General features: G+C 40.5%; 2 protein-coding genes across 2 annotated transcripts in view; one reads left to right on the top strand and one right to left on the bottom strand.

Moving 5' to 3' along the window:
* The window catches only part of LOC133127444 (transmembrane protease serine 7-like), a 31501-nt gene extending 27678 nt beyond the window's left edge, over window positions 1-3823 (bottom strand). Inside the window, exon 1 of the mRNA XM_061240359.1 lies at window positions 3539-3823. Within this exon, the coding sequence (XP_061096343.1) occupies window positions 3539-3595 (57 nt within the window). The 5' untranslated portion in view covers window positions 3596-3823. The remainder of the gene's footprint in view (window positions 1-3538) is intronic.
* A 9265-nt stretch (window positions 3824-13088) lies between these two features.
* The window catches only part of c8g (complement component 8, gamma polypeptide), a 36785-nt gene continuing 33468 nt past the window's right edge, over window positions 13089-16405 (top strand). Inside the window, exon 1 of the mRNA XM_061237530.1 lies at window positions 13089-13448. Coding sequence (XP_061093514.1) covers window positions 13335-13448 — 114 coding nt within the window. The 5' untranslated portion in view covers window positions 13089-13334. The remainder of the gene's footprint in view (window positions 13449-16405) is intronic.

Below are 16405 nucleotides of genomic sequence, written 5' to 3'. Positions count from 1 at the left end.
ACATAGGCCACACACATCTCTTAAGGTATAACAGCATTGAGCCAAGCCTTTGATGTTGTTATTAAAATGATTGCTTCTTTGTGTAATACAATTTTAAAACTTTAATGGATAAAAAGCCCTAGAGACCATTGTCTTATAATAACGTGACACAACTTAGTCTTTAAAGTTGTAAACAGTTTTCTTACCTGTATAAAGATTGGGGGGGGGGGGGGGGGGTTAGGATTACCAGCTGTTATTAATTAAGCATTAAGCATAACAATAAGACATGTCAAAGGAATTCAGAAAGGAAGATTAATAAAACAAAATGATCAAAAGGAAAAACACAAGTAAATAGAACCTTATAGAGTGTGTTTGGGGTAGATTAGGGCAGTGGTTCCCAACCTTGGTCCTGTTTATGCTAGTTTATGTTCCAAACAAAGTTGCAATCCCTAGTGTTACTTGGATTATTTACCCTCTTAAAACATATGTCAGAAATAGCTATGTGTGGCATGAAGAATACATATCCTATGCTGTGCTTATTGTGCAATATTGCAAACAATTATCTAAGAAGGGTAACACAATGAACTGATTAAATTAGAATAATTAATAGGCTCCTAATTAAGTTGTTCAACACTTGTTTCAGTCTGATCATATTTTTCCTTAAACCTATTAAAACAATGCATATTTGGCTCTACCAAATTATTAGTGTAGCCCATTGATTCAACCTAGTCTTTCATTTGATGTTGTTACCTCTAAGTAGTAATTGTTTGCAATATAGCATAATGAGAACAACATGGACATCAAACTCTTATCCTTCATGGAGTGCTTGGATATTTCTTACGTGACATGGCTTAAGAGGGTTAAAAAGACCCTCTAGGCATGAAAAGCTTCAAATTAAGAAAAATATTTAAAAAATAAGCATTAAGAAAATAAATAAAGGATACAAATTCTATGCTTGGAATGAAAACCATCGTACTAAAGATTGGGAACCACTGGATTAGGGCATGTAGTCTCAAATTTCTCAAAATAATTTTCTCTGGTTGTTTTGAGGAAAAAGTGCATCTCTGTCTCAACCTGAAGGTTGGGTAATTTCAGAACCAGCTGCAAGAGGCTGTTGCAATTAATACAGTGAGCCTAATTCTGTCGTGCTTTATTGGGGTTTTTTCCAATATAGACTATTGGGGAAGATTTCCAATATAGACTATTTCTACAGAATTAGGTCTCTGTTGGGTGTTTATCCCATATAGTGTACTCGAGTTTACTGAGTGGACTCAGTATGCTTCACACCCATATTGTGCGATTGGCAAGATCACACTGTCAAATACCTAATGGGAATTTCAATTCCATACAGATTTTAGGAAAAGTCATGGAAAGAAGAGCATATTGCATTGACTGTATTGGACTAATTTTAATATACGCCCCACTGCATGAAAGGACATTGATTGGAGAGGAACGGAAAATTTATATTAATTTCAACTAAATACACGCCCGCTGGTACACAATGATGCCAAATCTTGTAAAATCTTGTCTTCCCGAAAGTTGATGGAAAAACATTAGTGTGAAAATACACAAGTATTACAGTGTTATTATGTTTTTGGAATATATACTATACTATATACTTTTGGAATACATACAGTTCGTATGGTCATGAAGAATTGACTAAATTGAGCAAAAATGCCCGATGGCCTTTCTAGTGTTAAACTGCCAGCTGTTTGTAACCATCTCTGGGCACATTTATTCTTAATATGTTCATGGCTGACTCCATGTGCATTTTTTCAGTCAGTTTTCAAGTTCAATTATAGTTTTATGTGTGTCCCAATCTTTGACATTTTCACACATGTGCAATTTGTGGTATATAATTTATTTAAATTTGTTTCCTTCCAGTAACACTGTGGTCCTCTCAGCTTGAATTAACACTGCATGCATGCCCAAATGTGCTCAAAACACGTTAATTAATGTAGTGAATGTTCTATAGTGAAAATTCACACCGCAGATTTTCCGCAGATTTTACAGAAATCAGAAATTTCCGCAGAAATCCCAAAAAAGACAGCAGATTCCGCCTGGGCCTGCCTATATGTGGTCATTGCGGGACATTTGACAATGCTGTAACCTTAACCTGCTTCTCTGCAATTGGAGCTATTTTGAGTTACACTGACATAAATAATGCATGTTTTGGCAGTCCATCCAGTTTGCTGTAGTTAATCTATTCCAATGTAACATAACTTGGGAGTGTACATAGTGGACTCCACAGCAGTGGTTCTCAAAATTGGTTGTGTATGCAGTTTTTTTTTCTTAAGAAATCCAGGCTAACACGATGCAAGTTTGGCTTGCTAACATTTTTGTCTTTTAATCTTTCATCCATTTTCTAACCTGCTTATTCCTGGTCAGGGTAGTGGGGGTGCTAGAGCATGCAGTGGGTGAGAAGGAGGAATACACCCTTGATAGGTTGCAGTCACTCGCACAGTCCTAGGGGACTCTCCAATTTACCGAACAACCATGTATTTGGACTGTGGGAGGAATCCTTCAAACCAACTGGTTCTATTAATGGCCAGTTGCCCACACTTTCACTAATTGAGAGCCTATTGATTTGCCTCTGTCTACAAATCCCAGTCGTCCCAATTCTTCTTCGTATACATAATGTGGCTTTGGGTAACCATCTCTCAAAACATGAAAAAAAGTAATAAAGAAAAATAAACAGCTTGTTAAAATTCTGGGGTGAACAAAAAAAATAGAATAGCTCAGATGTACTTCAAGCTGAACAATACCCCTTAGGTCTGATAAGATTTCTATATACCATGGCCTGGAGTGAGTTATTGCTTTTATAAAACAGTTACCAAACATAATAATAAAGATATTATTGACACAATCTTATTAAAACAGTTTTTTTATTAACAGCTTCATTACAATAATAATTTACAAGGAAGTATGCTTGAAAGTAGTGCCAGGTGGTTGCTATGCAACCTTAGTAAACTTAGTAAACAACTAACGTTGTTCTGCTAAACTCGCTAGCTAGTTAGCCAAGCTACCGTGAGCAAACAAACAAGAGTTTGTGCCTTTTTGCGAACATGCAGAGAGGGCATTTATACGTGTGCATCACGCCGCTTATCTGATATAAAATAAAAACTTGACAAATTAAATTGCTCCAAATACAGTATGTTGTTTATAATATACGAATGACCGTTATACCAAGTTACATCACCAGTTAACTAATCATCACCCGTGCGGCGTATGCGGACAGTCGTTGCTAAGTACGCGCTTTACATTTTTTGAGGAGGTAGGCCACATAAATGCGGAGTGGTCTGCAACCATAGCAAAAGCCGCATATTCCGCACAGAGCCGCCGTTTTAATGCCGTGTAATTCCTAAGCAGAAGTATAAATTAGATACATCAATTTGAAAAGCACCGTAAGTTTTCAACATGAATTGTTTTAATTAAACTTAAACATCGTCTTATGGCATATGCTATAGCCTACCCGAATAAAATTCTACGTGCATAGGCTATTATTAAATGTAGACTAAAAAGGGCTAGGCTAGTGGGAGACGCGTAATACGGTACTTACATTCGCGCCTCCGTTCTCGGCTTCATTTGTGCCTGGGCAGCCGCGCTCGTTGTCCATGACAGCCAGTAGTATACAGCCGTTCACAAATTAAATCATCAACGGACCACAGTTAGCTTTTAAGTTTTCACTTCAAAAAGCTGCCCACATGTCTATTTAAACGTCAGAAATGAAGCCGAGGGAATCCAGCTGCGAAACAGGTGACCCTGAGTGGCAAGTGCCTGTCGGAATGACTCGGAGCCTGCTCAAGGTATCCTGTTCTGGAGGCGAAAGTATCCGACCATTGAAAATGCGCGAGCCGATAAATCGCATTTAAAATGTGAACTTGGATTATCAGCATTGCAAACCATAGCCTGCATTGGCCGATAGCATCGATTCATTTATAAATTAATACTCAGAACAACAACCGAATTAACGATATAATCTCTCACACTTGCACTGCTTCACATAAAACAAACACATCACAGCAACATTGAAAATAAACTCTAAAATCAACATCCAGACTTTCCCAGACTTAGTTTAAATATTAGCCACCGGAAGATCAACGCTTTCTAATGTGTTGCATATGAGCAATTCTAGCGTTATGGATGCAACATTTCGACACAAAACAGAAAAAACTAAATCCCTCAGAAAAATAATTCTTCTTACATGATAAAAAATCTTAATGCATATTATCATAGCACTCAGGGGGAGGGCCAAAAAAATCATGTTAGGCCAGAGAAAATGTGGCAAATAACTTGCGTTATGGATGTGAAGCAAAAAGACAGGTATTTTGGGGAGACTATACACTTTTTTTCCATTGATAAAACTTTCTCAATTCTAATACATAAAAATAGCCATTTTAAAAATATTTATATCTTCTTCTTGATTTTTATGAGGAGATACCATTGCGGCCTGTAGCGTAGTGGTTAAGGTAAATGACTAGGACACACAAGGCCAGTGGTTCTAATCTTGGTGTAGCCCCAATGGCACAGCCGTTGGGCCCTTGAGCAAGGCCCTAAACCCTGCATTGCTCCAGGGGAGGATTGTCTCCTGCTTTGTCTAATCAACTGTACGTCGCTCTGGATAAGAGCGTCTTCCAAATGCCAGTTTTATCTTTTCCTTTTTTCAAAAACTGTACTGAGAAATTTAATTGAATTTCAACTTTATTTTGGGCCATCTGAATAGTTACACGTCCACATTGTCAGTTAGATAATACCCTAATTGCCAAATTAAAGATTTACATGTGCATTGACATGGTGCAGTGTAACCTCACAGTTACAGCAGTCTAGGCTAGTTCGATCCAGGCATGCTGGTCGATCAGGTGTCTTTTTTTTTTAAATACATCAGTTAAAATAAGAATTCCTCATGTTTACATCACTCTTCCCTATGGCTTCTGCCAGACAGACTTGATTGGCATGAAATCTGCTGCTGTAAGAACTTACAGACGGTGTTATGCACTCCCTTGGGAGTGCAATATTTGCCTGATACAATGTGACACTATAACATGTGTGACGGGTGGGAGGGGGATAAGCCAGAGATGCACCTGGTTTCATTTCACATGATCAGGTTTAATGAGTCACCTGATGCTTTCTCCTCATGTGACCAGAAGTAATGCAGGTAGAATAGTATGCCGGGCAGCCACTCTTTGTTTGAAAGTAGTTGGTGCGACAAGCGCAGTGGTAAGAGCACTGTTTGCGTAGGGATTCTGCCGGCGGTGATCTAATACGAAGCGGTGTATGCTGAAATTGATATATTAGTCCCATTGAAATCAATGCTCTTAAAAGCATATTAAAATCCTATCCAATGGGCCCCCAGCAACCAATGCAGGGAGGCCGAAACTGGTGTGACATGAGATCTATGCCTGGTCTTGGTTAGGAGCCTTGCGGCTGCATTCTGAACCAGTTGCAGCTGTGCCAAAGCTTCTTGTCTGAGACAAGAAAATCATGTGTTACAATAGTCCAGGCATGACTTAATAAGAGTATGGATGATACGCTCCATGTCCTTTAATGACAATGAAGATTTAATTTTGGCAATGGTTCACAGTAGGGCAAAACATTACTGAACTAGTGACATGTTGGTCAAACTTAATATGTGGATCAAAAATAACACCCAGGTTTTTAGAGGCAGTCTTGAAATTGGATATCAATGGGCAAGGCAGTAGTCAATATTTTGAGCAAAATGGTCAGGGCCATGTTGCAAAATTATTTGGTGTTCTAATTTAACTTTGGCTTTCTAATGAATCAGCCTGCAGGTATTTGTGTGGGTACACACACACACAGCTGTTTTTAATCAGGAGAAGCCATGACCATTTGACACTGGCAGTAATTTTGACAGGCTTTTGGATACGTTTTCTGCAAGTACACAACTTTTCAGCATGTGTTTTACATATATTGATACACACCAGCAAATAAATATAATTAATGAATGAATAATTAATACATAGTGATTAACTGATAATAGTGTAGGGTCCTCGCACGGGCCGCCAAATAACGTAGGGATTTTACTCTACGAAACCGGGGCGCCAATTAATGTTATGTAGCAGTATAACTGCAAAAAGTAATCAGTCTCATAAAATTACTGTTATCAGAAATATCTAACCACAAATTTAGTATTTTAATTAATTATTAAATTAAAATAACCAATATTAATGATTAAACATACCGATAACCTGAAGGTTGGAAGTTATTCGAAAGACTGCTTTAACTCGGCTCTCATGTCTTTGTGACGCCAAAACAGACAAGGGGTTTAATAAAATATATTTATTAAACAAACGTACAAACACAGAACAGATAAACTAACAGGAAGTTAGTAGGGTAAGTTAGGAGTGTGTGTGTGTGTGTGTGTGTGTGTGTGCGCACGTGTCCCTTGAACAAAGGAAAGTAAAAGTGGGCGTGTTAGTTATTGTTAGCTGTGAGAAGACTACTTGCGTAGTTTACTCTATATATGCGCAAAAGACGGCGAATCAATTCACGTACATATATCACTGATTCTTGAGAGTTGGGACAAAACATGTTTTAAAAGTCTTTTTTTTTAAATGCACACTATATTCATTAGAGTTATGTGTTTCTGTAGAGAAAGGTCTTAGCTATTTAACCATGTAAAGGAACAGGTTCTAAATAAAAACAAATTTTGAACAAATAAACATGTTTCCCTTTAGAACTTGATTTGTGTCAACTCCGTCAGACACACTAAAATGTATACAATTTTAATTCTTCCAGTCCAACAAGAATCTAAAGTTCTGAAGTATGTTGTAATAGTGTTTAGTTACTCTGATATGTAATAAAATACAACATGTAAACTTAAGTTGTGATTGCACACTATTCTGAAAACCCAGATTTCTAAATATCTGCATTTCAAACTTTGTTTTTAATTTTAATATTATAAGCTGGGGTGTTCCCCGTCTTAGCCGCGCGTTGTCGTCTGGTCGGCTCGGTTGCTGGAAGGGTGTTCGCTGGTCCTTTTTCCAGGTGGAAAAGTTTGTTGCTGTTGTTCGTTGGTGAGCTAGGTGTGTCCGTAGGCCTGGTAGTGCGCTGTGCAGCATTCAGCCTCTGTCCGAGTCTCGGAGCAGATGAGCTGAAGTGAATGGCCAAAAGGGGTGCGTCGAAAATAAGTGGGAAGAAGAGAAGAAGAGCGGGATCCCGAGAACATGTCTTGCTCTTATACGGGAAAGTCTATTGCTCCCGCCATTACGAGATTGGCTGAACCGAGCTAGACGTTATGCATGGTGGACGTCGTACATACTATTTCTATTACAATATTCAGAACTATTCATTGTTTAACCAATCAATATAACCGGACACATCTGGGCAACAAACACCTGTCCGTCACATGTTCCACTACTTTGGCTCACCTAAAAATTGGGTGGTCTGATACAAAAGGTGATATGTTCTAAGTTTTTTTAACAAGTCTATAAAAATACCAGGAAATAAAAGCTGAAATGTGTCATCTCATATACATCTTTTGACCTCAAACTCAGTTGTCTTCAGTGTACAGAAAAAACAAAGAAATTTACCTTGCTGTTCCAATACTTTTTGAAGGGATTGTATGTGAGGGCAAGGCATTTTTACTTATTCCTGTGTTAAGGGGATTGCAGATTTTTTCCAAATATTTTTTGATCCCGATACAGCACAAAACTCATTAAAAGTGGATAGAATATGTGGGGGTAAAGCGGTTACAACATTAACAAATAACAGGGCATCATCACCATACAAGGATATTTTATGTTGGGTGTTGTTAACATTTATCGGTTTGATGGACAGAGCAAAAAGTATTTGGATATTGTCAGATATGTGGGATTTTATGAAACCTATTTGGTCATGATGTATAAGTTTAGTCATACATTTATCAATGCGATTAGCAATAACCTCTGAAATTGGTCTGTAGTTTGCACAGAATGTGGAATCTTTATTTATGGCCAAATTTGAGTCATCATGAAATTAATCAATTTGATCAAGAAGGAAGGGGCCCAATTTAGCCCCTTTATTCCAAATTTAAGAAAGTTCAGGATGGATACCATCCCTTCCAGGTGCGGTGTTTAAGGTGAATTGCCCTCGTCGGAGAGAGCAGGGAGATTCAGATTGCAAAGGAGGGATTTACATTTGTTGTTATCAAAACGGAATTTCAAAATTGTGTAGTTTCGCAAAAAAAGTTTCACATGAATAGGTTGTCCTGTGGTGATCTAATTGAAGCTATATTGACGAAGCTGTATTTCCACAGAGCTTGAGAGCCAGGAGCAAAAAATTAGGCTCTAAATGGTAGGCATTTATATAGCGCCTTTATCCAAAGTGCTGTACAATTGATGCTTCTCATTCACACACACACACACACACACACACACACACACACACACACACACACACACACACACACACACACACACACACACACACACACACACACACACACACACACACACACACCAACGGCGATTGGCTGCCATGCAAGGTGCCGACCAGCTCGTCAGGAGCATTTCGGAGTTAGGTATCTTGCTCACTTCGACACAGCCCGGGCGGGGGATCGAACCGGCAACCCTCCGACTGCCAGACGACTGCTCTTACTGCCTGAGCCATGTTGCTCTGCTTCTAAGTTTCTACTTCATCCATATCATGTGCAATAGAACCAGAGAAATAAATCTGTTGATTAATAAAAATAAAAAATAAAAAATAAAAAAATAAAAAAAAAATTTAAAACTGCACTTATGATGACGACTATATGTTTAGAACAGCAGTCCAGGTGTATTTTTCTAGTTCTGGATGTGATGCTTTGACTTGTGGTAGAACCTATGCACTTGTAAGTCGCTTTGGATTAAAAGCGTCTGCCAAATGACTAAAATGTAAAAATGTAAATGTTATGTTCTAAAATTGGCTTCCAGTGCCTCAATTTTCCCCATTCTGGTTTTATGGTAAATGGTTGGAATTTATACAGCGCCTTTATCCAAAGTGCTGTACAATTTGTGCTTCTCATTCACCCATTCATACACACACACACCAACGGCGATTCGCTTCCATGCAAGGCATGAACCAGCTCGTCAGGTGCATTTTGGGGTTAGGTGACTTGCTCAGGGACACTTCGACACCCAGGGTGGGATCGTACGGGCAACTGCTCTTACCGCCTGAGCCAATTATTAAAATAACAAGCAGAAATGTCCTTTGTGAAGTCTATATTCCACAGTATCTGAGGATCATTTACATGGTGCAAAACTCTTTTCTAACAAAGTGACAAAAAGCGCTTTTAAGAAAGGGGCTTTGTCTCAAAGCAGCTTTACAGAGAACTGGCCCCAAAAGAGTACACCTATGGCAACAGCGGCAAGGAAAAACTCCCTGGCTTATAGGAAGAAACCTTGAGCAGAACCCGACTCAATGGGGGAACCCATCTGCCCCTGGTTGACACCGGTTTGTTGGGTCTACATGGTATGGCGGAGGTGGTAAGTTTGCAGTATGCAACTGAATAGTCTGAGATCACATTTGGCCAGATCCCAGCATTGCTCATTTCATAACAGAGCACTTTAGATGTAAATATATAGTCTATGCTTGAATAGGTTTTGTGTCTAAGTGAGAAAGTACATTCTTTGTACTTGGGTTAAAAAGGATGGGTTAAAATTGCACCATTAGAACTTTTGTCAGCAACAAAATGTTGTAATGGGACTGACGAGTGTCTGTGATCCCGTTCCAAGCGCGGTCAACTGGTCCATAGTTGAATTATGACGGCATTCATGTATTACCAATTATTAAAGTGAAATTGGTTAGTTCTAGTATGAGGTTCGTCAAGCTGTGAAAATTGGCATCAAGTAGGAGCATATACCAAGGCAAAAGCAAGATTTTCACCATGTATAATTGTTTTTAATACTGACAATCTGCCTCCCTGTATGATTCCAAAATAAGAATCTGCAGCCGAAGCCCAAAACCCACCCCCGCAGTTGCCATATCCCTCTTCCCAGAGACACCCATCTTGCATCACAATTTGACATACAGGAAAAAACAAAATCGCATATGACCATCACTCGCAACCAGGCGAAGAACCGTCTGGACACCAACATCCCCGTAAGTAATACACATGGCATTATAGGAATGGGCTAAATCTCCTCTAACAAAGGCTAAGTAGAATAAATATTCTGTCCCATGACCAGAAATTATTTTATAGTAAGTGATAGTAAGTTTAGAATTATACTGCAATTTCAAACAGTCAACAGTCACACATTTTCAAAATTTTTTTGCTTTTTTAAGCATTCTTTGATTACATTTTAACTAGGCATGGTAAATCCCTCCACCTTTCTCCATGTAGTCCTTCCAGTTACTCCTCCAACCATTCTGTCAGAGTCCAGAACAATAGACCCAGTTGCAAGACCACAGGAGTAAGTTTAAAGTCTTTATTAAACTTGCAGCAGAGTAAACAGGCATGGGTCGATAACCAGCAAACAGAATCAGCAGAGAACAGGCAGTTTGTAAATTAAAGTCCAGGCAATGGGTCAGAACACCAGCAAACAGATATGTCAGGGATAATCCAATAAGTGGTCGATGAAACAAGCAAAGGGTCAATAACACAGGCAGTCCAAACAAAAGGAGATTCCAAAATTCATTAATTCATTCATTCATTATCCAAACCCGCTTATCCTGAACAGGGTCACAGGGGGCTGGAGCCTATCCCAGCATACATTGGGCGAAAGGCAGGAATACACCCTGGACAGGTTGCCAGTCCATCGCAGGGCACACACACCATTCACTCACACACTCATACCTACGGGCGATTTAGACTCTCCAATCAGCCTAACCTGCATGTCTTTGGACTGTGGGAGGAAACCGGAGTACCCGGAGGAAACCCACGCAGACACAGGGAGAACATGCAAACTCTGCACAGAGAGGCCCCGGCCAACGGGGATTCGAATCAAGGACCTCCTTGCTGTGAGGCGGCAGTGCTACACACTGCACCAAGATTCCAAAATCAAAAACAGAATAACCAAACACAGTCCAAACACAAGACGGAGGTCTAAAACAAAACAGGTCGAAACACATTAACCTGACACATTCGTGTAATGTAAATATACCCCACACCATTCTCTAAGAACAATACGAAGGATTTACCTTACATTAGTCCTCCAGACTTTCAAATGCAAATGGTAACTTGTCAGTCGAGTATGTGAGGATGAAACTTATTACATTATCGATACTACCTTTGATATAAAACAATAGAGAGAGCAACTCTCTATGTTGAAGTCATAGAATGCTGAAAGGACATACAAAGATTGGCAGAGGAATAGAATGTGCTAATTTTTACCACTGAATCAATATTGAATTTGAATTATGATTGATGTCTTCCTTTTCATATATTCTATTCATTTGAGTAAAGCACAGTGCAAATCTCATACTATGTAAAACTCCAATTCCTTCCTAAAATTTATTGTGCTGAGAATTAGGGTTGTAAAGATCGGGGAAAATTCAGGAAAAGTTTTTGAGGAATTGTGTGGTAATTTACCAAACAGTAAATTAGTCAAATTGGTACTTTTTGGATGACATGGGTCTCATTGTAAAATGCTGTATTTGCTTTATGCCAGACATAATAAGAACATCATACCAACACTCAAATATGGTGGTGGTAGTGGGGATGCTTTGGGATGTGATGTTGCAGGAATGCTTTGCTGCCTTGGGACCTGGAGAATTATTTAAGGAACTATCAATTCTGTTCTGTGCCAGAAAATTCTGAAGGAGAATGTTCAGTCATCTGTCCATGAGCTGAAGCTGAAAAATACCTGTAATTGCATTATGCAGTAAGACAATGATCCAAAGCACAAAAGCAAGTGCACATACGAATGGCTGAAAAGAAACAAAATTCTCTGGCATGTTGTGAGCTGGCATGATTAGCATTTTTCTGACAATCTACGTGCCTCTGGTCATTTCGGGACACAAAGTGGGAGGAAATCCACTGTTTGGGGTGTGTCAGTCAAGAGTGAGCAGCTAATTGCCAATTTGGTGTAGCTTAATGCAATTTTCTGGTCATTTCATCCTTTTTCCACAACCGTTAACCAGTAATTAACAGTCGATAGTATGCTGTTCAGTTTGTCATTGATATTGCTTAATCCCACAAGCAGGAAAAGGATCAGTTATTTATTTATTATAGTTATTTATTGCAATCATCTTCTTTATAATTTTAATTCCGGTATTTATTTCTGTTTTTAATGAATTGTGGCTATTTTCATTGTAGACTGTGATCGCTTGGGTATGGTATTTCATTGTTTTTCTTACACCCGTCTATAATGAGAAGATTGGCATAACACAACTTGAACAATCTTTTCATTTTAATTACATGACCGTAGTTAAAATGATAGCTACATTAGCGCTTACTGGCATAAATTTAGGATAGACCGCATTTCTAAACTTCTCTAAAGTCGATATTAAGTAATATGTAATAAAACCAGGGAAGATCATACATTAATTTTGTTAAGTAAATCTCAAGAAATACTTGGAAAATGTGGTATTTCTTAGTTATAGCGTGTTTAAAGTATTGAGCTACATTGAGCTACATGTAGGCAATATTATCACACTCACTAATAATATAGTGAGCATAATCCAGCCCATTTTCCACCTGCCCTTTTTCCACGAATCAACTTCACATGGCACATTGGCGCAGTCACCCGGCGAGGGGTACTGGGTACTTTTGTCTTTAGAAAAAGGCAAGATTCAGTAGCCATGCCCAGTATGCCACATACCTCGGCAGGTGACTGCGCAAATGTGCTGTGTGAAGTTGTTTCCAGAAAATATGGGCCAATAATTAAAAAAATCTGTTTTGTGTTTACTCAGTTTTCCTTTGTCTAATATCACATGTTGTCTAAAGATCTGAAAACATGCAGTTTGACAAATATGCCATAATAGAGGAAATTATGAAGGGGGCAATTACTTTTTCATGGCACCGTAACATAATTTTCAGGATCATGTGGAGTGTGTAAATACTGCCTACAGACATTGTGAAACAATCCAAATAGGCGATCCAAATGTCGAAATATCCAATATCCACTTACCTGCTCATTTCCAGTAAAGTTCCAGGGTTAATGATATACTCACACAGTGGACATCAGCCCCTGCCTGTGTGGCAAAGCTGTCTGCTTCTAATGTGAGACATACAGCAGGAACAAAAGTCGCAATCCAATACAGAGGGAAAGATTGGGACAGACAGAAGGCGTGAGTGAGAGGAAAGGCTTGACGGAGTAACAGAAAGATAAATAAAGAGAGAAGGTTGGGGCATTAAGAGAAGGACTGAAGTAGTCAAGAAGAGGACACAGGAGGTGTTAAAGGAGAGAGGGTCTGTGCCCTGAGACTTCTGAACAGAGATGGGACGGGTGTGGCTCTGGGTCTGCATGGCGATGGCACTAGGACTGTGTCTATCAGAAGCTGAAAACCCTATTGACAAGATTCCAGCGGTATTGGACATTGACCTGCCCAAGGTATATGTACTATCAACAATTCCTCAGACACAACTGATTTAATTCATATTAGAAGCATTGTGACCAACACCTCACACATAACTGGTCTAAACCATACTGTACACAGGGTTTCCAACAGTTCACGTATAACTGACCTAATTCACCAACCTAATTCATGTACCTACTGTCACCAACACATTTATATTCCAACAATGATATAAAGAAAAACAACAAAAAAGAAGAAGCTTTTTACAATACAGAGAATACATTTGGGGTTGAGACAAGAGTTCTGATTTTTCAGCTTTTATTTCCTGGTATTTACACCTAGATGTGTTAAACTACATAACACATTTGGTATCAGACCACCTAATTTTGAGGTGAGCAAAAGTATGTGAACAGAGAGTGTTTACGTAAATAACACTTAATATTTTGTAGTGTATTTTGTAGTATGTGACCCATTCACATCACCAAACTATTCAATATCCGGAGAATCCGCCCCTTTCTCACCCCCTACTCGACCCAGCTCCTGGTAGAAGCGATAGTTTTGTCCCGCCTGAACTACATTACATTACATTATTGGCATTTTGGCAGACGCTCTTATCCAGAACGACGTACAGTTGATTAGACTAAGCAGGAGACAATCCTCCCCTGGAGCAATGCAGGGTTAAGGGCCTTGCTCAAGGACTCAACAGCTGTGCAGATCTTATTGTGGCTACACCGGGATTAGAGCTACCAACCTTGCGTGTCCCAGTCATGTACCTTAACCACTACACTGCAGGCTGCCCCGCAACTACTGCAACTCTCTCTTGGCTGGTCTTCTGGTATCTGCCACCAGACCCCTCAAACTCATCCAAAATGCAGCAGCTCGTCTGGTCTTCAACCTTCCCAGACACTCTCACGTCACCCTCCTGCTTACTTCCCTCCACTGGCTGCCTGTCATGGCTTGCATCAAATTCAAAACATTGGTTCTAGCTTTCCAAGCAGTTAAGGGGTCAGCCCCAGCCTACCTCCAAAAGATCATTAGACCCTACACGCCTACCAAACCTCTTTGTTCAGCGATGACAGGATGCTTGGCGCCTCCCCCTCTCTACACTTCTGCCTCCCGGTCACGACTACTGTCTGTTCTGGCTCCAAGGTGGTGGAACAACCTCCGCATGGAGGTCAGAACAGCAGAGACTGAAGCTCACCTCTTCAAGATGCACCTCTCCCCACCCCTACCTACCTCCCTGTAATTTTTAACTGATTGGTAGTTGTTGTTTTTCACTTCTCAATAGTGTGTCATTACTTGTGTAATAGCTTGTTTGCTATGATTATATTTTTGCTAGTTTTGCGATGTAAGCTTTTAATTTTTCCAATGGAAGTGTTTATTGTTCTATTGCGTTGTGCTGAAATAGTTTTATATATAATCCATTGTCAGATTTATCAAATAGGCCCTAGTCCTTATCCTTGCTGTACTATTAGCACTTGAAACTGTACTTCCCTCTAGGGTCTGAGTGGTTTGCATCTTGTGGTACAGCCTCTATATGGCTGCTCTCTAAGTCTTCTTTGAACGGTTGACTGAGATACCTTCACCCCTGCCCTGTTTGTTTGTTATGTCACTGACTAATGTTTTGGGTTTGTTCTTCACAGCTCTCACAATGTTTCTGTCATCAACTGCTGTTGTTTTCCTTGGTCGATGTCTCTTTGATGTCTGTTGCTCAGTACACCAGCGGTTTCTTTATTTTTCAGGACATTGTAGTACAAGCTATCCCTAAAGCTTGTGCAATGGATTTCCCCTCTTCTCTGAGCTCCTTGCTTTTCTCTCAAAGACAGCTCTCTGGTCTTAATTTTGGTTTATCTTTTCTAACACAAGGCTAAAATATTATAGATATTGTAGCGTCCCTGGTTGGGACTTGCAGCATAAGCGCTGCCAGCCAAGGGGATGTGTTTCCGGGTCGGCGTAAGTCGAGTTGTTGTTGTTCTGGGTGATCTTCAGTGTGCGCTTATTTGTGTGGCTCTCAACAATAAAGTTTAGAAAGATAACCACAAGCTCACGTCTCTGCCTCCGTTTAAACCGGACCGTTACACTGGTGTCAGAAGAAACAATTGCGGTAAGGAGACGGGGTTTTGGTCGGATGATAACGTTAGCTAGTTAGTTTAGTTTCAGTGTTAGTTAGATAGCTTAGGCGAGTACAATGGACAACGGCGTTGTACCGAAGATAAAATTTGAGCTGCGGGGTGAGACGGAAGACATCCCTGTGGATGAGAGGGCCATGCCACAGTTACAGTTCGTTTCGGGGCCGAATGATGACCGCCAGCGCGGACATACTGCTGTAGCCACGGGCAGCACGCAGCCATTGCAGTCCCCCTCTCCCACCACTTTTGCCGCGTCAGGGAGTAACCATGGCAACGCCTACACCGCTCCAGCGACCACGGCTTCTATGAAGACGCCCAGATACTCTGGTGGGTCAAACTGGGAGGCATTTCATGCTCAATTCGAACTGCTAGCAGATGCTAAGAGTTGGTCAGTGGGGGACAGAGCACTGCAGCTAGCTCTGTGCCTAGAGGGAGATGCCCTGTCATGTCTCCTGTTGCTGGACTCTGAGCAGAGGCGTTGCTATGATGCCCTGGTGGGGGCGCTTAAAAGACGGTTTGGAACGTGGTCACAGCCAGCACTGGTGAAAAATGAATTGAGAGGCAGATGCAGGAAACCTGATGAGTCGCTCAGGGGGCTGGCTAACGACATTGAGAGCCAGGTGCGGCGGGCATACGGTCACCTGCCTGCCGATGCACGGAGTGAGTTGGCTACTGATCTGTTCATCGGGGCCATCTCTCCCCCTGGTCTGTGTGTGCAAGTTCAACTTCTACACCCGAAGTCGCTACAGGAGGCGCTAGAGGCAGCCATAGAGAGGGAGAGCCTGGAAAGCGTGGCTGCCAAGGATGGTCATGTGGCGGGTCCCCATGCAGTGAGGGCTGCGTCAGGACGTCCAGTCGGGGAG

The sequence above is a fragment of the Conger conger genome, chromosome 4, assembly GCF_963514075.1.
Source record: "Conger conger chromosome 4, fConCon1.1, whole genome shotgun sequence".
NCBI classification, from domain to species: Eukaryota; Metazoa; Chordata; class Actinopteri; order Anguilliformes; family Congridae; genus Conger; species Conger conger.
Note: the sequence above shows the minus strand (reverse complement) of the source record. Positions and strands in the feature narration are given on the sequence as shown.